This window comes from Chionomys nivalis, chromosome 21 (assembly GCF_950005125.1).
Source record: "Chionomys nivalis chromosome 21, mChiNiv1.1, whole genome shotgun sequence".
Classification (NCBI taxonomy): domain Eukaryota; kingdom Metazoa; phylum Chordata; class Mammalia; order Rodentia; family Cricetidae; genus Chionomys; species Chionomys nivalis.
The window spans coordinates 49381622-49399119 of record NC_080106.1 but is presented as its reverse complement, the minus strand read 5'-3'; the positions used below and the strand labels follow the sequence as shown (position 1 = coordinate 49399119).

General features: G+C 44.7%; 1 protein-coding gene across 6 annotated transcripts in view; it reads left to right on the top strand.

Annotated features, from left to right (window-relative positions):
• The window catches only part of Nr3c2 (nuclear receptor subfamily 3 group C member 2), a 328469-nt gene that overhangs the window by 238005 nt on the left and 72966 nt on the right, over positions 1–17498 (top strand). For all 6 annotated transcript variants that reach the window (XM_057753604.1, XM_057753599.1, XM_057753601.1 and 3 more), the window contains 2 exons: positions 15042–15380; positions 16885–17029. In XM_057753604.1, coding sequence (XP_057609587.1) covers positions 15042–15380; positions 16885–17029 — 484 coding nt within the window. The remainder of the gene's footprint in view (positions 1–15041; positions 15381–16884; positions 17030–17498) is intronic.

The window sequence follows — 17498 nt, the reverse complement described above, 5'->3', positions numbered from 1 at the left end:
CCTGGCTCTACTTCTGTGCACACAGTCTAAAATGGCCCACACAATCTTCCCCAGTGTGGATATGTCTCTGCCACCACCCCAAACCCTGCTCAAAAGAGCCCTCACTCCTCAGATGGTTTCCACATGGGGAGAAATGTCCTTCTTTCTATATAACTTAGTAAGGCTGTCGCTTCCTGCGACAGAGTGGCTGGTGCCCTCTGGCTGTCCCAGGCTGGCTGTAGTTATTTGTTTGCAGGCGCTCATATCAGTGGCTCGTGCGCGCTGTCAGAATGGGGTTGCCCTCTTCTAGATCCAGTGCTCTCTGGTGCCGCACGAACACAGGCTTAATAAACACTGCTGCGTGAGTAGACGGAAACACGGTTCAACTTTGCCCACAGGCTACTAAGATAAACCCAGCCCCCTCCCAAAGTTTAGTTAAATAGTTACTAAAACAAAAGGTATTTGATGTTTAAACTAGTCCTGTAACATATTCCAAAAGAAGTACTTTATCAAAGTTCTATGACATTGATTTTCATCCCTTTATAGGAGTGGTTTTCAACCTGTGGGTCACGACCCCTATGTGGGTATCTTCATTACAGTTCATAACAGTAGCAAAATTACAGTTATGAAGTAGTAGCAGAATAATTTTATGGTTGGGGGTCACCACAGCATGAGGAGCTGTATTAAAGTATCACAGTGCTAAGAAGATTGAGAACTCTGAAGTACAGTTTCCAAAAAGTCTGTGTCTTGGCCTGCTATTCACATTGGTGTAGACTAGAGATATATTAAATGATATTATACTGAATAAACAGGCTAGCACCTCCTCTTTCCAAAGGACGGGTTTCAGGTGATGTGAGCCCCTTCACCTTGTTGCATCTTTGCTGTAGCTTCTGTCTCCAGCATGGAGGATGTTTCAAACAAACTGTTGGTGTTGCCAAAGAGGGAATTCCAGCCAGGTCTGGCAGGTTCTGTTTAAACATTAAGTTCAAGGTGAGAAGTGATGGTGAGTTAAAATGAAAGGGCAGATAAATTAAATCCCCCCCCCCAAAAAAATGTGAAAAAGAAAGAGAAGACCAAGTAGGGTGGCTGTAATCCCAGCACTTGCAGAGACAAGCAGGGATTTTCAGTGCAAGGCCAGCCTGATCTACATAGCATTTGCAGGCCAGCCTGATCTACATAGCATTTGTAGGCCACCAAGGCTGCATCATGAGAACCTGCCTCAAAAATAGAAAGAGCAAAGGTTCTAGAAAAGGAAGCTAGCGGGGTAAAGCAAAACCAAGCTGAGCAGACACAGATGAAGATGTGGCTGAGGAACTAAGTGGAATAAAGACTTCACTCAGTCAAAGTCCATGGTTTCCTGACAGACAGATCGTCATCGGGGTCCAGTGGGGAAGGGTGGAGAGAGTTCAGGTGGGAAAATCGCCTGTGTTTGCAGAAATTCCAAGACTGACAGAGATCCTCAGCCCCTGTCTCGGTGGCCAGGAAAGAGTGGAGTGGTAATAGGCACACATATCCAGTCAGGCTTGAGGACGTTTTAGACAGAAATGGACACCAAAGTCTGTAGGTGGAGCTTACCGCAGGTGGGACTGCACACCCACAGGGTAAGGTGGCCTTGGAGATCACCGCAGGTGTCTCTGTGTTGGAGTCAGTTGTGAGCATACACTAAATAGGCCAGGCCCGGGGCCCCCACTCCTGGGACAGGATCAGAGGTGCCCCTGAAAGCCGATAAATGCAGGGCTGTGCACCTGTTACCCCCAGGTGGTGGCATCAGGAAGCTGAGCCTGAGAAGCACCCAGGCTGCACATCTGGAAGGAAGAGCTATGGGAAGGCCCTGTCTCATCACAGGAACAAATACTCCTTTTACTAGATGGCTGATGAAGAGCCTATTGTATAAAGCCCAACTTAGGTTTAATATGAGAGTGAATGTTGAAATCAGCCATTACTCATTTTTTATGAGGGTGGTAGCATACAGGATGTGTGCTTGTCAGCCCGTGTGCACGCCCTTCGGGTGTGGCGAGCACTTGGCTGCCTCGCTAGTAGTAAACTTGATGATATAATTATCGTAACCTGGGGACTCTTTCCAGGGGCTGTGTGTGCCCAGTTTGCGTACTTTTGTGTGTTTGTGTCCCTGATAACAGGCTGGAACCCCGAAGAAATGATTAAGTTTTGGATATAAATATGTTCTATAGTTCTTGCAACATCCCTGGCTTCTTTAGGGAAGTTGGTCAAAGCTCACCTGCCCTGCAGCACGGTCCAATCTCTAGTTGAGTGAGTGACCGCTTCTCAACTCCAGATAACTGTTGTCATGAGGAAAACAAGCGAGGATTGCCAGATTTTAAGATTTTTAGAAATACCATTTTCACCCGCTGTCAGGAAAGCGGTAGATGTGCGCTGGATTAGCATCCTCCCCGGTCAGCTCTCAGGTGCTTGTCTGTGTGGTCTAAGGATTTCCTCTTCCACCTGCTCTCTCTTCTTTCAATGACCTTGCTTAATGTAGATGACTGGTTCTCGACCAGGGGTGGTCTTCCTCTGGAATGGATGGACACTCAGTGGTCTGGAAACCTTTCTGGCTGTCACAGCTGGTGGCTGGGGGTGGCTGCTGGCATCTAATGGGTAGAGGACTACGTCTGTGTCTGAGGATTCTGTGACACACAGGATTGTCCCCAAAGCCATGAATTATCCAGTCCAAATGACAGTGACGTGGAGGAGACCAAATCCTGACTGTTCTCCTTTTTCTCCTCCCTCCTTCCCTCTCTTCCTCCCTCTCTCCTCTCCTCCCTCCTACCCTTTCTTTCCTTTCCCCTTCCCTACAGGTCTCTCCCTCTCTCTCTTCAATCTTGCTCATATTCCCTTTGTTTTTGCTTCCTTCAGACTCTTGAGGATGCTGTCAGTTTCACATGCAAGAAAATAGACACGGGGCTGGAGAGATGGCTAAGTGGTTAAGAGCACTGGCTGCTCTTCCAGAGGTCCTGAGTTCAATTCCCAACACCCACATGGTGGCTCACAGTCATCTATAATGAGATCCGGTGCCCTCTTCTGGCATAGAGGTGTACATGCAGATAACTCACCATATACATAAAATAAACAAATCCTATTTTAAAAAAAAAAGAAAGAAAAGAAAAGAAAATAGACACATGAGAATTTAAGAACGAGAACCCCCAAACCTCCACTTACATGTTTTCTGATACGGAAAACTTAGGTAGCCCAAGCTTCTGCATGGAGAATTCACACCTGGGTCTTTGCAAGGATGATGTAGGGACCACATTTGAAAGAGCAGGATGCTCAACTCTGTTTCCATGGCCTCTGAGCCCATGCTTCTCATCTTTACATCCTTCACTATGAGTTTTCCTGTTAGATGCTCTTGCTTTTATGATGCTGTGCAACACAAAAAGCTCTTAACCAACATTTGTGTCTCGGAAGTTAAAATGCAGTTGTGGGTGAAGACTGAAAGCGTATGTCATTGTGACCTTTAGCTCTGGCTCCTGGCCCAAGTAGCTAAATAGTCTATCCTATGGTGTTTTCCCAGAATTTCTAATTTTATCCATTTTTGGTTAGAGTCACCTATGTAGACATAAGGATCCTTTGTAGTGGCTTCATTCAGATACAAAGTAAAACTTTTGCTTTTATTCTGAGAACAAGAACAAAATAAAAGGAGGGGGGCAAGTGAGAGAGAAGAAGAATTCGTGTGAGTTCTTTCTTGTTTTAAACAGATGTGATTAAAATATTGTAAACTGTTAACTCCCAAAGGTAACAGCATGAGGGTGGCTGTAGGGATTGTGAGAGCTGTCTCGGAGGCTGTTTGGAACATGGAGAGAGTATATTTGTACCACAGTTGTAACTGGCTTTGTCTCATGAAGAATTATTGCATTTGCTTTAGTTATTAGAGTACTGATTGTAATACAGAGTATTTTCGTTGTAGACATTAAACATCTTCTTGAAATGTAAGACTAGAGACTGATACATGGCACTGCCTGGGCAAAGCATCAAGGCCTCTATGGGTATTCTGTTACCAGATCACTGATGTCCCCCCACATGCACGAGGCATTCCAGCCTCGTACAAACACTGGTGACTGTAAGGAGTCTTTCTCTGCCCCACCAGCCAGCTCCCAAATAACAACAGGGAGACTTACTAATTCTGAAAGCTTGGCCTTATCTGAGGCTTATTTTTAACTATCTCTTATATAACTTGTTAACCCATTTCTATTTATCTATGTTCTGTCACATACTGCCCATCCTGCTTCCTCTAGTTTTTCGTGTGTGTGTGCATGTGTGTGTGTGCGCGTGCATGCGTGTGTGTGTGTGTGTGTGTTTGTGTATGTGTGTATGTGTCCTACCTCCTCTCTCTGCCCGGAAGTTCTGCCTATACCTCATGCCTAGCTATTGGCTGTCCAACTGTTTATTACACCAATAACAGCAATACACCTTAACATAGTCCACTCAAATACCTCACAAAAGACCACTTGAAGGCCAGGTGACCAAGAGCCCTGGAAGTCTTTAGCCTCTGACTTCACCAACTTCCTGTTATAATTCTAGAAAAACTATATTTTACCAATCTGAATTCTGTTTGGATACCAGGCCCCTTGCTCCCACACTGCCTGGCCCTCCACTGTTCTACCCACACCTTCATGGAGGACACTGACCTGATTTTGTTCAGACAGGCTGGGTTGAACCTTGACTGGAGTTGTTTTCCAGAGAGACGAGCCAATGCTGGGGCTGAAGATGAAACCAAGAAGCCTTCCTTGGTTCTTCTGAAAACCTTTCTTAGAGAAAACGGGGCTGCAGTGGTCACTGCAACTGGTTCAAGACAACCAGAAAAATGTCTGTTCATTTGTTCATCTTCTCTTTCCTCCCCTTTCTCAATGAGCTGTGGTCACTATGCTGTAGTCTGCACAGCAGAATGCTTGCACGGAAACCACGGAAAGAGTTCAGAATTCACCATGATACCAGGCAGAGCTGCACGGCCTACCTCCACGGTCATCCAGTGAGGGGAGATTATACCTAACAGGGGATTTCCTAACACTAACTGTGGGTCCAAAAAAACAGGCATTAACGACTGGAAATTCTCTAAGAGAGAGTTACAGGTTCCTGTCAGCCACATTCAAATTGGGAGGTGACGACTTAATTTAATTAATTGGTGACTACAGATTATATTGAGGGTTAAAACTTGCCTTCTACATGGTGCGTAACTTGAATCTTTTTGAAACTGTAACATGAAGCTGGCCTTCATCCAAGTCATCCATGCTGACCTGACTCAGTTTCCTTCAGGATCCCCTTCAGAAGTGGGGTGACCGGTCACCATGCCTCACCTAAAAGAGCTTTTTTGAACACTAAAAGCGGCAGCCATGAGATCCACCCATGAATTTTCTGATGATGTAGGGGTGTGGCTATCACTATTTTCCAGCTGACTTTGGGATCAAAGGAAATCTACTTTGAAAACAAAAGCAAACAGTAAGGAGGCAGTGTGAGGCAGGCGGCAGGAAGGGAGAAAAGAGATCTAGGCCTTTGCTTACCTGGAATGTACTTTAAAGAGTGTAAGGGAATTGCTCACACTCTTTCAAATGGAAACTGAGATTCCCCAAGAAATGCTTTCGGAAAGACCTACTTTTCCTTCAGGAAGTCCTTACAACTGCTGCAAGTCCTCCTCTGGGCCCGCACCTTCATGGCTTCCATGCAATCAGAGCTGTAATCGCTTATTTCCACAGAAGCCTGTGATCCCGTCTTGTGCCAGATAACAGAAACGCCGTCAGCGCCTTGGCCTCTGGCTCGGCAAGAACTCCGTCTATACCTTGTTCTGCTGTTGCTCTTGCTTTTTAGTTTTCTGTCATGAGGGAGTTGTTTGTGTGTCTGTTTTGGTTAATTGGTGTTAATGTGAAGAATACTTTAGAAACGAAGACAGAAAGAAAGCTCAGTCTCCTAAAGGAGTTTTTGTTTAGCCTGCAATGCTGGACTGGTTTGGAGGGAGTCTCCAATGCTCTGGAATTTACACTGTGGCACAAGACCAAAGGACAAAATAGAAGTAAGCCTTGTAAACAGCTGGGCAGGGCAGGCCCTTGCGGGCGTGGTTCTGCTCCCAGCCCAGCCTCGGGTCTGCAGGCTGACCCCTGTGCCCAGGAGCGCGGGAAGGGAGACCAGGGGAGCCTCTGCAGGCTGCCACTTCGCTGCTCCAAAACAGGCCAGTTTGGTTTGGCTCCACTTGATCTGGGAGTTTTCAGACCAAGTCTACCAGTATCCTGAAGAGAACCCAGTCTAGAAAAATAACTTTTTTATAAACTGTATGCATCATTGGCTACTATTAATTCTTAATTTAGACTCATTCTGATAATGTCAGAGGAATAAAATGCGGAATAATATTTATTTTAAAAGCTGTAAACATTGACCTTTGTTTTTCCTTTCCTCAGACCTGCTTAGTCCCCTCCCTAGCCAGGGTGCATCCTGGGAACTCATCATGGCGTGCTGTCCCTAGTCCTCCTGCAACGTTAGTGCTAGCTTGTCATGAGGAGATTTTCACATGCTATCTGGCTTCTTTATCTCATATTCCTAAACTGTTCTTAACAGCGGAGCGGCAGTCTTCAAAAACGATTCCGTTTGCAGTCGTCAAGTTTTGTTCCCTGCTGATTTCTGTCAGACTAGCTGGCCTTTCCATTCCTGCTGCTCGTGGACAATTGAAATGACTTTTAAATCATAATGTTAATATTGTTTAATATTGTTAATATGAATTATTTATAGCAACTGGTGTTAGTTAATGATATCAATTTATTATTTAATCACAACATCATTCAGGAAAACTTGCTCAGTTTACTTTTCATGTAAATAATATAAAAGATTACTTACAATCTGGTTCAAATTAAGGAGATTTTTTTTTCAATAAAACATGCTTCCAAGTAATTATTCTTGAAAAAAATAATTAGAATTGCAGTGATAAAACTATGAGTAATTATTTTACAGAAACAATGTTGAACTGAGAAGGAGGAAGTAAGAAGGAAGAACTATTTTTCACGAAAATTAGCATTGGAGAGAAAACTTGGCTGGTCTTTGAGTCTGTGTATTTTTTTCATTCCCCATTGAGAGTTTTTATTTCCTCTACCTTCTTAGATTTCTTTTTGTTTTGTGTGTGCATGTTTTGCTCACATTTATGTATGTATAAAATATATATGAATAAATTATATATGTGTGCATGCACCCGTGGTGCCCGTGGAGGTAAGAAGGCATCAGATCCCCTGGCGCTGGAGTTATGGATGATTGCAAACCACATGTCCTGGGAACCGAAATGGATCCTCCACAAGAGCAGCAAGTGTTCTTCAGCACTGACCATCTTTCCAGCCCACTTTTTATTTCTTATGCACAAAACCATACAGTCTTGCTTGCCCCAAACTCTGAAATACATTGGAGTTAGGCAGTTTCCTCGGGTGCCTCAGAATTCTCTGGTATGTGCTGCGTTTTAGGGACCCCGGATGCTATTGAGGAAACACGGAGACTACTGCAATCAGGGAGCAACAGAGGCTCGGCAGAAGAGCATGCTCGAGCTTGAGGGGAGCACGGGCAAGGGATAAGTGCAAGAAGATGGCCACGCATTGGGCTGAAGGTGACCCTTGTGCGCTTATTGAAGAAATTCTGTACTGAAATGTCATAAAGACGACACCATTGGCTAGGTGCTTCCCTTTCTGTCAGCTCTTGGAACCCTGGGCCTCCTGCATACTAAACATTTTGGCCACTGTCCTCTACTTCAGCCCGCAACTATTCATTGTTCCCATATTTGATTTGTATAAGATAGGTGTTCTCGAGTTAGCTACCAGGATGAGGAGGTCTGCTCAGGACAGTCCTGCGGGTTTTCTCCTTAACCTAGGGCCCTGTTCGGCCTGAGCTCACCAGGGTCCTGAGAAATTGAGAGGACATAGCCCTTGGCACAGTCCATGGAGCCGGGCCCAGGAAGCATTTCCAGGTCACTGCCTCCTGCCTCCTCCTCATGGCGCATTCGCCTCTGCAGCCTTGTTACAATAGCAATGCTTCTTCAGAAACCGTTCCTAATGAGTCTATCTACCTGGCAGGCCAATGAGACTGCTCCATGTAATAAACTCTGCTCGTGATGTGCCAAGATGGCAGCTTTGGCAGCTGTTAAAGAATTCGCCCTTTGAAAGAGGGGTCTTTTCCTGGATGGCCATGGCAATTATTGTGCTAGTCTTTCTTATTTAATAATGCAATTTTTTTATATTTCTGCTTTTTGTGAGAGATTCTTGAACTCTCTGTGTAGCTCAGGTTTGCCTCCAACTCACTGTAACCCAAGCTGGCTTTGAGCAGGTGAAAATCCTCCTGCATCAGTCTCCCAAGTGTTGGGACTACAGGTATAGGCCACTACACCTAGTTTTTCTCCTTTAAAGTCAGTAATATAGAACTACTGAGATGTTTTACAAATAAGTCAGTCTCCTACATAGTGATCCTCAGAGAACAGAATTTTTGGAGAACTCAACTATCAATTGCAGTGTTGCTTTAGGGCTTCAATTCTTACCAAAACACAGGTTCCTCCTGGGGTAAACTCTAGATCCTAGGCAAACTGACTGGTTTGCTTCCTGCCTTTTAAGGACCGTCTCCCAGTGAAGGTGACATAGCCCGGAGCAAAAAAAAAAAAAAAAAAAAAAAAAGCTTGTCTTGCTTGTCATGGCAGCCACAGTGTGTGGTTGGCTGCACTGCCCTGGGGACTAGAAAAGAAAACAGGCAACAGGCTGTGACCTGGTTGAGGTGGCCACAGGCCTTCTGTTTAACAAACTCACCTGTCACTAAAAAAAGGTGACCTTGCAGACAACTGAACTCTAGATCCTACTCTGACCTTTGAGCTTCCTGCTTAGATGTCTGCTGTAGTGTAACCTGGAGTTTCCACATCGTTCCCAATTCTACAGTTTGGGGTAGGGTCTTGTCACTCTGCTGGTCACTTTGTCCTCTGAACAATGGTGGGAACGCAGCACCCCCCTCCTAGGGTGCGAATGAAGACCAAATGCAGCATTTTAAAGAAAGGCTAGCTTTGAACTTACCTTGCAAGTAGAGCTTTCGGTTACGCTCTGCCGCCACTTCCCAGCTCATAAATGGACTTGGGATTAGGAGGAAAGAAAGACTGTATTTTACATTTGGAGCTGAGCAAACAGTGCTATACCTTATGATGGGGAGTCTGCTCTTTCAATGGATAGGGTTTGATTTCATAACACTGAACATTCTTTCAAGCATGTAGTCTAAAGTCACAGTATTTGCCCGTATGCATACTTTGGAAAGCACTGCTCAGATTAGGTCTAGCCACACGTGCAGGGATAAGGAGTTTAGTCCCGTGTTTCAGACAAATCTAAACTGGAATGTACATGAGAGGGTCTCCTGATTTCCACAACAGGGCTCCAGATCTCCAAAACTCATTCAATCACTTGTTTCTAAGCTGCGCTTGAGCCACAGGAGGCCTGACGCCAGACCACAAGCTATTCAGAAAACAGTATTACTGCACGTTCTCTCAGGCACTGCATTCCAGGCTCTCTCCATAGCACGGTCCAGGATGCTCAGAGAAGATGCTCCTGCTCTAGTCTAAATCCCCTCTTAGGTCTGTAAAGCCTTCTTGTCCTATCTCATTCTCGGTGGAAAGAAAAAACGATGTGGATAGTATGATTCAGAAAATATCTCTAAGTTTTCAAAGTACGACTGGGTTGGAGGGGATGACACATGAAAATAGAGCTCCGGGGCCTCTCGTCAGCCCCTGCACAGAACACGGGGTGAAGTCCTCTTCTCTCTCATTTTAGTTCTGTGGATTTGTGGGTGGGGACCTTCAGTACTGCACCCTGATGACTTCCCCAGGTCTGTTCAACACAGCTGTCTAGGAATTGCCACAGGGACCCACAGACCACCACACTGCCTGCCCCTTCTCCACAGACCCTTGTCCAAAGTGCCAGAGGGAACTTTAGAATTAGGGGATAGCTTCAGTCCCTGCTGTCAAAACTCTCCTCCTTCCCTCCTCCTCTCCTCCTCCTCTCTTCCCCTCCACCACTCCCCCCCCTTCTAATCTCCTCCTGCACCACCACCTACTTTTTTTCATTCAGGAAGAGCAAAAGTTTGAGCTGAAGACAGTTCTGGACACCTCCCCATACCTGTGCAGGTGAGCACAGAGGACTTTCTCCACCTTCTAAGGCCCTCTGACCAGCATCTCCTACCTGGCTGCACTAAAGATCTGTCTCTCCTTTAAAACCCCAACCGAGGATGGAGCCTTGTTGGTGTGTGTGTGTGTGTGTGTGTGTGTGTGTGTATACATATTCCTGACTCTTACTAACATTAAAAATATAAAAGGAATAAGAAAAAGACCAATGTAATCATAGAAAATAAAATGCCGTAGACATATCTATGCCCAGACCCAGGAGCAACATGTAGGCATCTCCCACAGGAAAGCCATAGTACAGAACCTTGTTTTGTAGACTCCAAAGCCCGTTCTTCCTTCCTGGCATTCCCTCCATCCTCACCACTCTGCTCTGCTTTCTGGTCTGAAGGAACTCTACTCTTGGGTGGGTCAGAGTATTTGATTATGGATGTGTCTCCTACAGGAATGTGGCTTAGTTCACTTTCAGGTCATAGCCAAAGCAGATCTAGACAGAGCAACAGAAAGAAGGGACAGCAGAGATGAGACCACTGTCTGCCATTGTCTTTTCTCCAAGTATGTTATGGTACCCTCACCCGGAACTCAACCCTGGCAGCTTGTATAACCGTAATCAGTTTTCAGACTCAGCTTCCTCAAACCAGTTCTCTCTTGTCAGTGCTAAGATTTTCCCACCAACTTCATTGTCTGCAGAACAGTACTCTCTCCACAGTCGGTGGATGCTAGTTATTCACCAAGTTCTTGGAAAATATGACCTGTGATAATAGCAACAAAATTATATTGATCATGGCTGTAATATTACCCGGAAATAACTTTACATATTGGAGAATTCAGTTGGAGATTCACGAATTCAGAATTTCTTACAAAGTGGTGAACAATTGAGTTTACCTTCACCATAGTGCATGTCCTGTAGAATCAGTAATGCGTAGTACTTTGTTAATTACATAGAGGGATCTGAAAATATGTACAGATCCTTCTGAAAATCCATTTCAACCTTCTCAACTATTGCAGGAGTATTTGGGAACAATCAAGAGATGCCACTTTATTTTCCATTGAGAAGCTAATTATTTATTCATGAAGGTCACTTGCCCTTAGCCCCTCACCCCATCCAATTAGCACGTGTTGTCTTAGGAGCCATTTAGATGCCTTTTTTTTCCCTACTAGTACAAATTAAGATGATTTTGCTGTATAGCCAGTCAATGTGTAAAAAGGTGACATTTCTTCTTTTGGTGACATGACAGAAAAATGCGAAGTTGTCCCTGACTTTGCATTCATCCTTTGGGAACTAAAAGAAAATGAAGTCCTGTACCAAAAGCATAATCATGTTTATTTGGCTGAAATCAAGACCCTAAGAGTCAGGCAGTGCTGTTATTGACTTGGGATGCAATTGCATTTGGCCTGTGAACCAACAGAAAGGAAAACAACAATGATAATGATAATAATGATGATGATGATAATAATAATAATAATAGTATCCCTGTACAGCATCTTTAATATCTGCTGCCGAGTCCTCATTTTCAACAGTTCGTGATTTCTGACATGGAAGGGAGTAGAAGTGATGCGTTTAGCTGGAGAAACCCTGGCAGAGGCGAGAATGGCTTCATCTCTAGGAGCCATCATTGCGTCAGCCTAGGTACTCGGGTTATCATATTCCTCAGAGTAGCACAGACCACTGGAATCCAAAGTGGTTTGTGCTACCAGATCACGCTGGGAAGTATCCCCTGATTTGTAGGGTACCACAGAAGTACTCCCGCTTGGTGCTCTGGTTATTTGCCGGGTACAGGAAGCAGGGCCTTCCACTGCTGGATCCTGGAAATGAATCCATGGAGAATCTATGGAGTTCTGTTCATAGCTGGGCAGGAGATAGTAGCTGCCAAGATGTTGCCAGTAAGGCCTTGGCACTTGCGGGGAAACCCCTGAGCACACAATAGCTTCTATAAAATCCAATATGGAAAAATGAAATTCCTCTTTTAAGTGAGTCTAAGTGGAAGTGGGAGACATTTACAAGCATGGAACATCCAGAGAGAGAGAGAGAAAGAGAATGGGCACACTGCTATTGGCTGACAGTTAAGATAAAGTGTGTCCTTGGCCACTTGGCCACATGGGACAGTGAGATTCCCCAAGCTCAGTGGCCATTAATTCACAGAATTTAGGAAGGAACCCTACCCCAAAACCAGGTTCACTTTGAATAATAGACACATATTGATTGAGGATCTTTAGCCCAAATCATCGCTGTATAATTAGCAAACATCTTAATTATGCAGTTGGATTTGAAGCTGGTGCTCATCCTAAAGCATAAAGCTAACCCTGAGAAGGTAGAGAGAATGGATTAGAAGAGAAGCCACACAGAATGGCAATGGATGTCAGGGCCCCGGCTGGGTTCCCTGGCTTACCCTGGCATTCACTAGCTCTGGAAGCTTGAAAAGGCGTTTCTCCTTTGGTACCTCTGCTTCTTCATCTGAAAAAAAAAAAAATAGCAATAATGTCTAATCTCAGGTCATGGTGAGCACTGGACTTCTGAAGCTATAGAAAGTCTGTTGGGCAGTGTTCAGAAACTGAGTATTCAATAAGTGTAGCTTAGTATCTCAAATACAACTTTTTAAGAGTGGTAAGTTCATAGACGGGTCATTACACAGTAGAAATCTTGCAAAGGAGTAATTAGTGACTTAAAAATGTTATCTGAAAAATCTCAGAAGCTTGCCTACATTTCTCGCAGGGAAATAAACTAGGGCTTCATGTATGGGATGCACTGTAAAATTTATTAATGTTTAAAAATGAAACAAATTTATTCAGCAAACATTTGCTGAGAATTTGTGAGTTAACAAAACAGTACACAGTATGGTTACGTAAGAATGCATGCGACCTCTTCATTATACCCCTGGTTCTTCAGAAAAGACACCAGATACATGCCTATGACTGAAGAATTCATACACTGTTTTGGTAAAGATGAATGACCCTTCAGTTCCACGTGCCCAGGTGCTCACAAAGCCACAACATGTATGAAGTGGCATGCTGAAGACAATGCTGATAACCTGCTTCTCAGCTATGCTACCCATGACAGCCCAGAGACAACATTCAGTATTCTTTTTGATATCCATAGCATTGATCTTAAATCAAACATGAGAAATCAACAGAGCAATATAGTCCTAGAACATAAAGCAAATACAAATTTTATAATTAATTTGCAAGCAGATATTCTTTTTAATAAGACATGAAAATATCAGGCATTGCTGTTCCTACTTGGTCAGAATATGTCTAGCGTCAGAGTCTCAGGAAATATGAGAAAACATTAATGAACTCGTTCTCAGTTTTGCTTTCAGCTTTTGGAGATAGTATCTCATTGCAGTTCATGAGAGGCTTGAAATCATTCTGATAGCCAGGATGGCCTTGAATTCACACTGTTTCTCTTGTCTTAGTCTCTCAAATTCCAGGATTATAGACGTGTGCCACCACAGTGTCTAGAATCTTTGTGTGTATGTACACAGGTATGTGCACAGACAGGTATGTGCACATCGGTAGAAGCCAGAGATCTGCATGATGCCTGCCACAATTGCTTTCCACCTTATCTCTCAAGTGGGGTCTTTCACAGAGACCCGTTATCCAGTCAAACACCCTGAGACTCAGAGATGTTTCTATGGCACGGAAGCCTCATGGATCTGACTGCCATCATGGCCAGTGACTGCTCCAGAGGACTCCTGGGCTACTCCAGGGCATTTCTGATTATTTAGCTGTTTGGTTTTCCTCAAATCTAGTTGGCCAGTTGCTTTGTCAATACGTTCTGATGTGTCTTCATTCACAACCCCCCTTGAAGCAGCCTGATTCCACGTACCACAGTCCGCAGCTTCCATGTGGCTAAGAGACACCAGTCCTCCTTCAGATGCCGCTGTCAGAATCCTCCCTCGGTCTCCAATCGAGTCCATTAACAAATGATTGAAAAATTTAAACTAGCTTGTTAAACTTTTTATGGGCAGAAATTATGTCGTAGTTTTCCGTTAATCCTAGTGCCGATGGTTAATGGCTGTGTAGCAGATGTGAGGGGCCTGCTCTTGGGTGAGGACTGAAAGCTGAGCTGTAGGTTTTTTCTGTGGTGAACATGATAAATATTAATAGCTATACTTGTAAATAGAAATGATTATGTTTTACATCAGGACCATTAGTGTGGTATAGCTAGTTCTGTGTTCAGTGAGGCTGGGATTCGCGTTAGGATGAAATCAAAGCTGTGTCTTGTTTGTGGAGAATTTTTAAATCAATTGAAAGCATTGTTATAATTGCAAATCTGTAACTATCACAACCCTAAGCTCAGCCTCAGAAGCTGGTTCTTCTGAGTCAGGAAAGTTCTTTCTACCCATTCTCTCATGCATCGTCCCAGTTACCTTTGCCTTCTCCTGAGCCAATCCCAGGCTATTGGCATTTGAAGCAAATGCTTTTCCTCCAAATGCCATTTCCTGTGATTGGACAAACTCTTGAATGCTATTCTGGAGTGAGAATCATGGTAGTCACTACCCAAAATAATTGTTAAATTGGGAGTTTTGTGCCGGCCATTTAGAGTGTGCCAGCCATTTAGAGCGTTCCGTTTATTTGTTATTTATTTTCATGGACCCCGCTTGTATCCTGCAGTGCAGTTTTGGGTCCTGTTCTGTGGTTCCTACTCCCTGTTATGAGAACAGGATGAGGTCCGTGCAGTCTGCAGGTATGTGCAGGTCTCCGTGGGCTAGAAGGAAGGACATTCCGCGAGTCGCGGGAAAGGAGACGCTGCTAGACCGGTGCTCACAGTAGCCTGGGAGCTTTGCCGTTTGCCTTGGGAAACTATTTTGAAAGTCTGCTTGTGGTACAAGACTCCCTTAGGAGGGAGTACGCATGGAGCAGCTCGATGGCTGGTGGATGCTTGCACCACACTTCCGTGTTCGTTAGGAATCTTTGACCTTATCCCTTCTGATTTTGTATTTCACAGCTCGAAAGTCAAAGAAACTGGGCAAGTTAAAAGGCCTTCACGAGGAGCAGCAACAGCAGCCCCCACCACCTCCTCCACAGAGCCCAGAAGAGGGGACCACATACATCGCTCCTACGAAGGAGCCGTCCGTGAACTCCGCACTGGTCCCGCAGCTCACCTCCATCACGCGGGCACTCACGCCGTCCTCGGCCATGGTCCTTGAGAACATCGAGCCTGAGATCGTGTACGCTGGCTATGACAGTTCCAAGCCAGATACGGCGGAGAGCCTGCTCTCCACGCTCAACCGCCTGGCAGGCAAGCAGATGATCCAAGTCGTGAAGTGGGCCAAGGTACTTCCAGGTAGGACAGCGCAGGGCTCGGCTTGATACTAGTGGTGCCTTGGTGTTTGTTTTATGCAGCATCCTGACATGTCTATCATAGACCCCAGAGTGGTGGGAGAACTCTGGATACTGCTTCATTTTTTTCTTTCCAAGAATGCAGGTTTGTGGTTCTATTGTTCCTAAAACAGGCGGACGGCTGGCATTCACAAAAGAAAGAGATTATTTTGTCCCCAAGTATTAACGAAGTAAAAAATATATTCTGATACTGAGGTTGCACTGAGCTAGCCTTGGGCAACACAGTACCCCAGTTCATCTAAGTGCAGGCGCAAGAAACCTAAAGCCTTGTAAAGCATCCTGACCAACTCTTCCTGGTTGAAAAAAAAAATCAATCCTGCTTGGGATTCAAGAGATGGTCCTTGAAGTTCCCGCATACATACCTGAGTTTAGATCCTTAGAACTGTCATTTTTATTTGTGTGTGCACATGCATGTGTGTGTGTGCATGTGTGTGTGTGTGCTCACGTGTGTGTGTGCGCGCGCATGCATGTGTGTGTGTGTGTGCGCGCCCGTGCGCGCATACATATCCCCATCCCTGTTTTGCAGGCCTGTAATCCCAGTACTAGAGAGACACAGAGGATCTCTGTGCTTTCAGGCCAGTCAGCCTAGCTCCAGATTCAGGGCAAGACCCTCCCTCTAAAGATAAGGTAGACAATGATAGGCAAGCCAACCCCACGTGGACCTCTGGACTCTCCATATTGCACACACATGGCTATCTATGCATCACATGCATATGTATGATGTACATCAGACAAAACTCCCTTCTTTCAGCACCCAGAAAGCATCCTTGAACTCTCTACCTCGTGTTCATTTTTGGCCAGGCAGGATAGAGGCAGCATGGAGAGATGCCCTCACCTTGCCTAGACCTAACCTGTGGTTAACCTGCAGCATGAAGCAAATAAAAGGGGGGGGGGATTCAGTCCAAAGGATAGCACCACACAACTGGAAACAGGAGTGAGGAAAGCATGGGGCAGGGCTGGGGAGGCTAGAGCAAGGATGCCAGCCCTGCTGTGGAGCCCTGCCAACAGCTCATAGCCCAAGCAATGGGGAGCCAGGAGTAAGGATTCTTAGGCACCACAAAGACAAAATGCCTAAAATTTTTCTGCTCTTGCACATATGCAAATGGTGACAGTTAAAGTCCCCTTTAAGCTGGTGCCTTTGGTTGCATGGGAATGACACAAGTCTCACAGGTGAAGACGGATTCTCCCAGTGTGTTGCTATCAGGGTAGAGCCCCACTGGACACACTCCTGTAATCCGGCTCAGCTGTGCTCCACCTCTATCCCCACCCCCACCCCAAGCATTTCCTGTGAATTTCAAATGAAGTCTTGTGTGGAGCCAAGCACGTGTCCCCATAGATGTCTGCGGAATTGATCTGAGTGTGTTATGGAAAGGTAGTTAGGTGGGATTCTTCCTGGAATGTACTCACATGCTAAGTGTCTTTCTGTGATTAATTGTTCTGTTCTCTAGGATTTAAAAACTTGCCTCTTGAGGACCAAATTACCCTCATCCAGTATTCTTGGATGTGTCTCTCATCGTTTGCCTTGAGTTGGAGATCGTACAAACATACGAACAGCCAATTTCTCTATTTTGCACCAGATCTAGTCTTTAATGAGTAAGTACCTATTAATTAGTGCTCATAAAACAAGCTGCAGAATTATTTGTTATGCTGTTATTTAAAATAATCCCTAAGCTAGATGTACAAGTGTGAAAGAATCTACTGAAATGAGCATTTAAGAGTTTTTTAAAAAAAAAAACATTGAATTTTAAAAACTGAAAAATCACTCTTTACAATGGTATAATACACACATGTCTAAGTATCAATAGCTCAGTATATGTAACTCTTACATCATATATGTGGGAATTGTCCCAAAAGAAAGCGGATCCAGTTGGCTCTGAGGCCTCACCTGGTACAGTGCCATGGTTAATAGAAAGCAGTCTCTTTGCTATCTGCTCCAGTTGAAAAGAAGCTCATTTCTAGGAAATGTGAATATTTAAAGTGCCAGGTTTGGAGCGCATCATAGAATGGGTCTTTTGTTAACTGTACACAGCTGCACGATGTGTTTTCATGACAATCATAATTA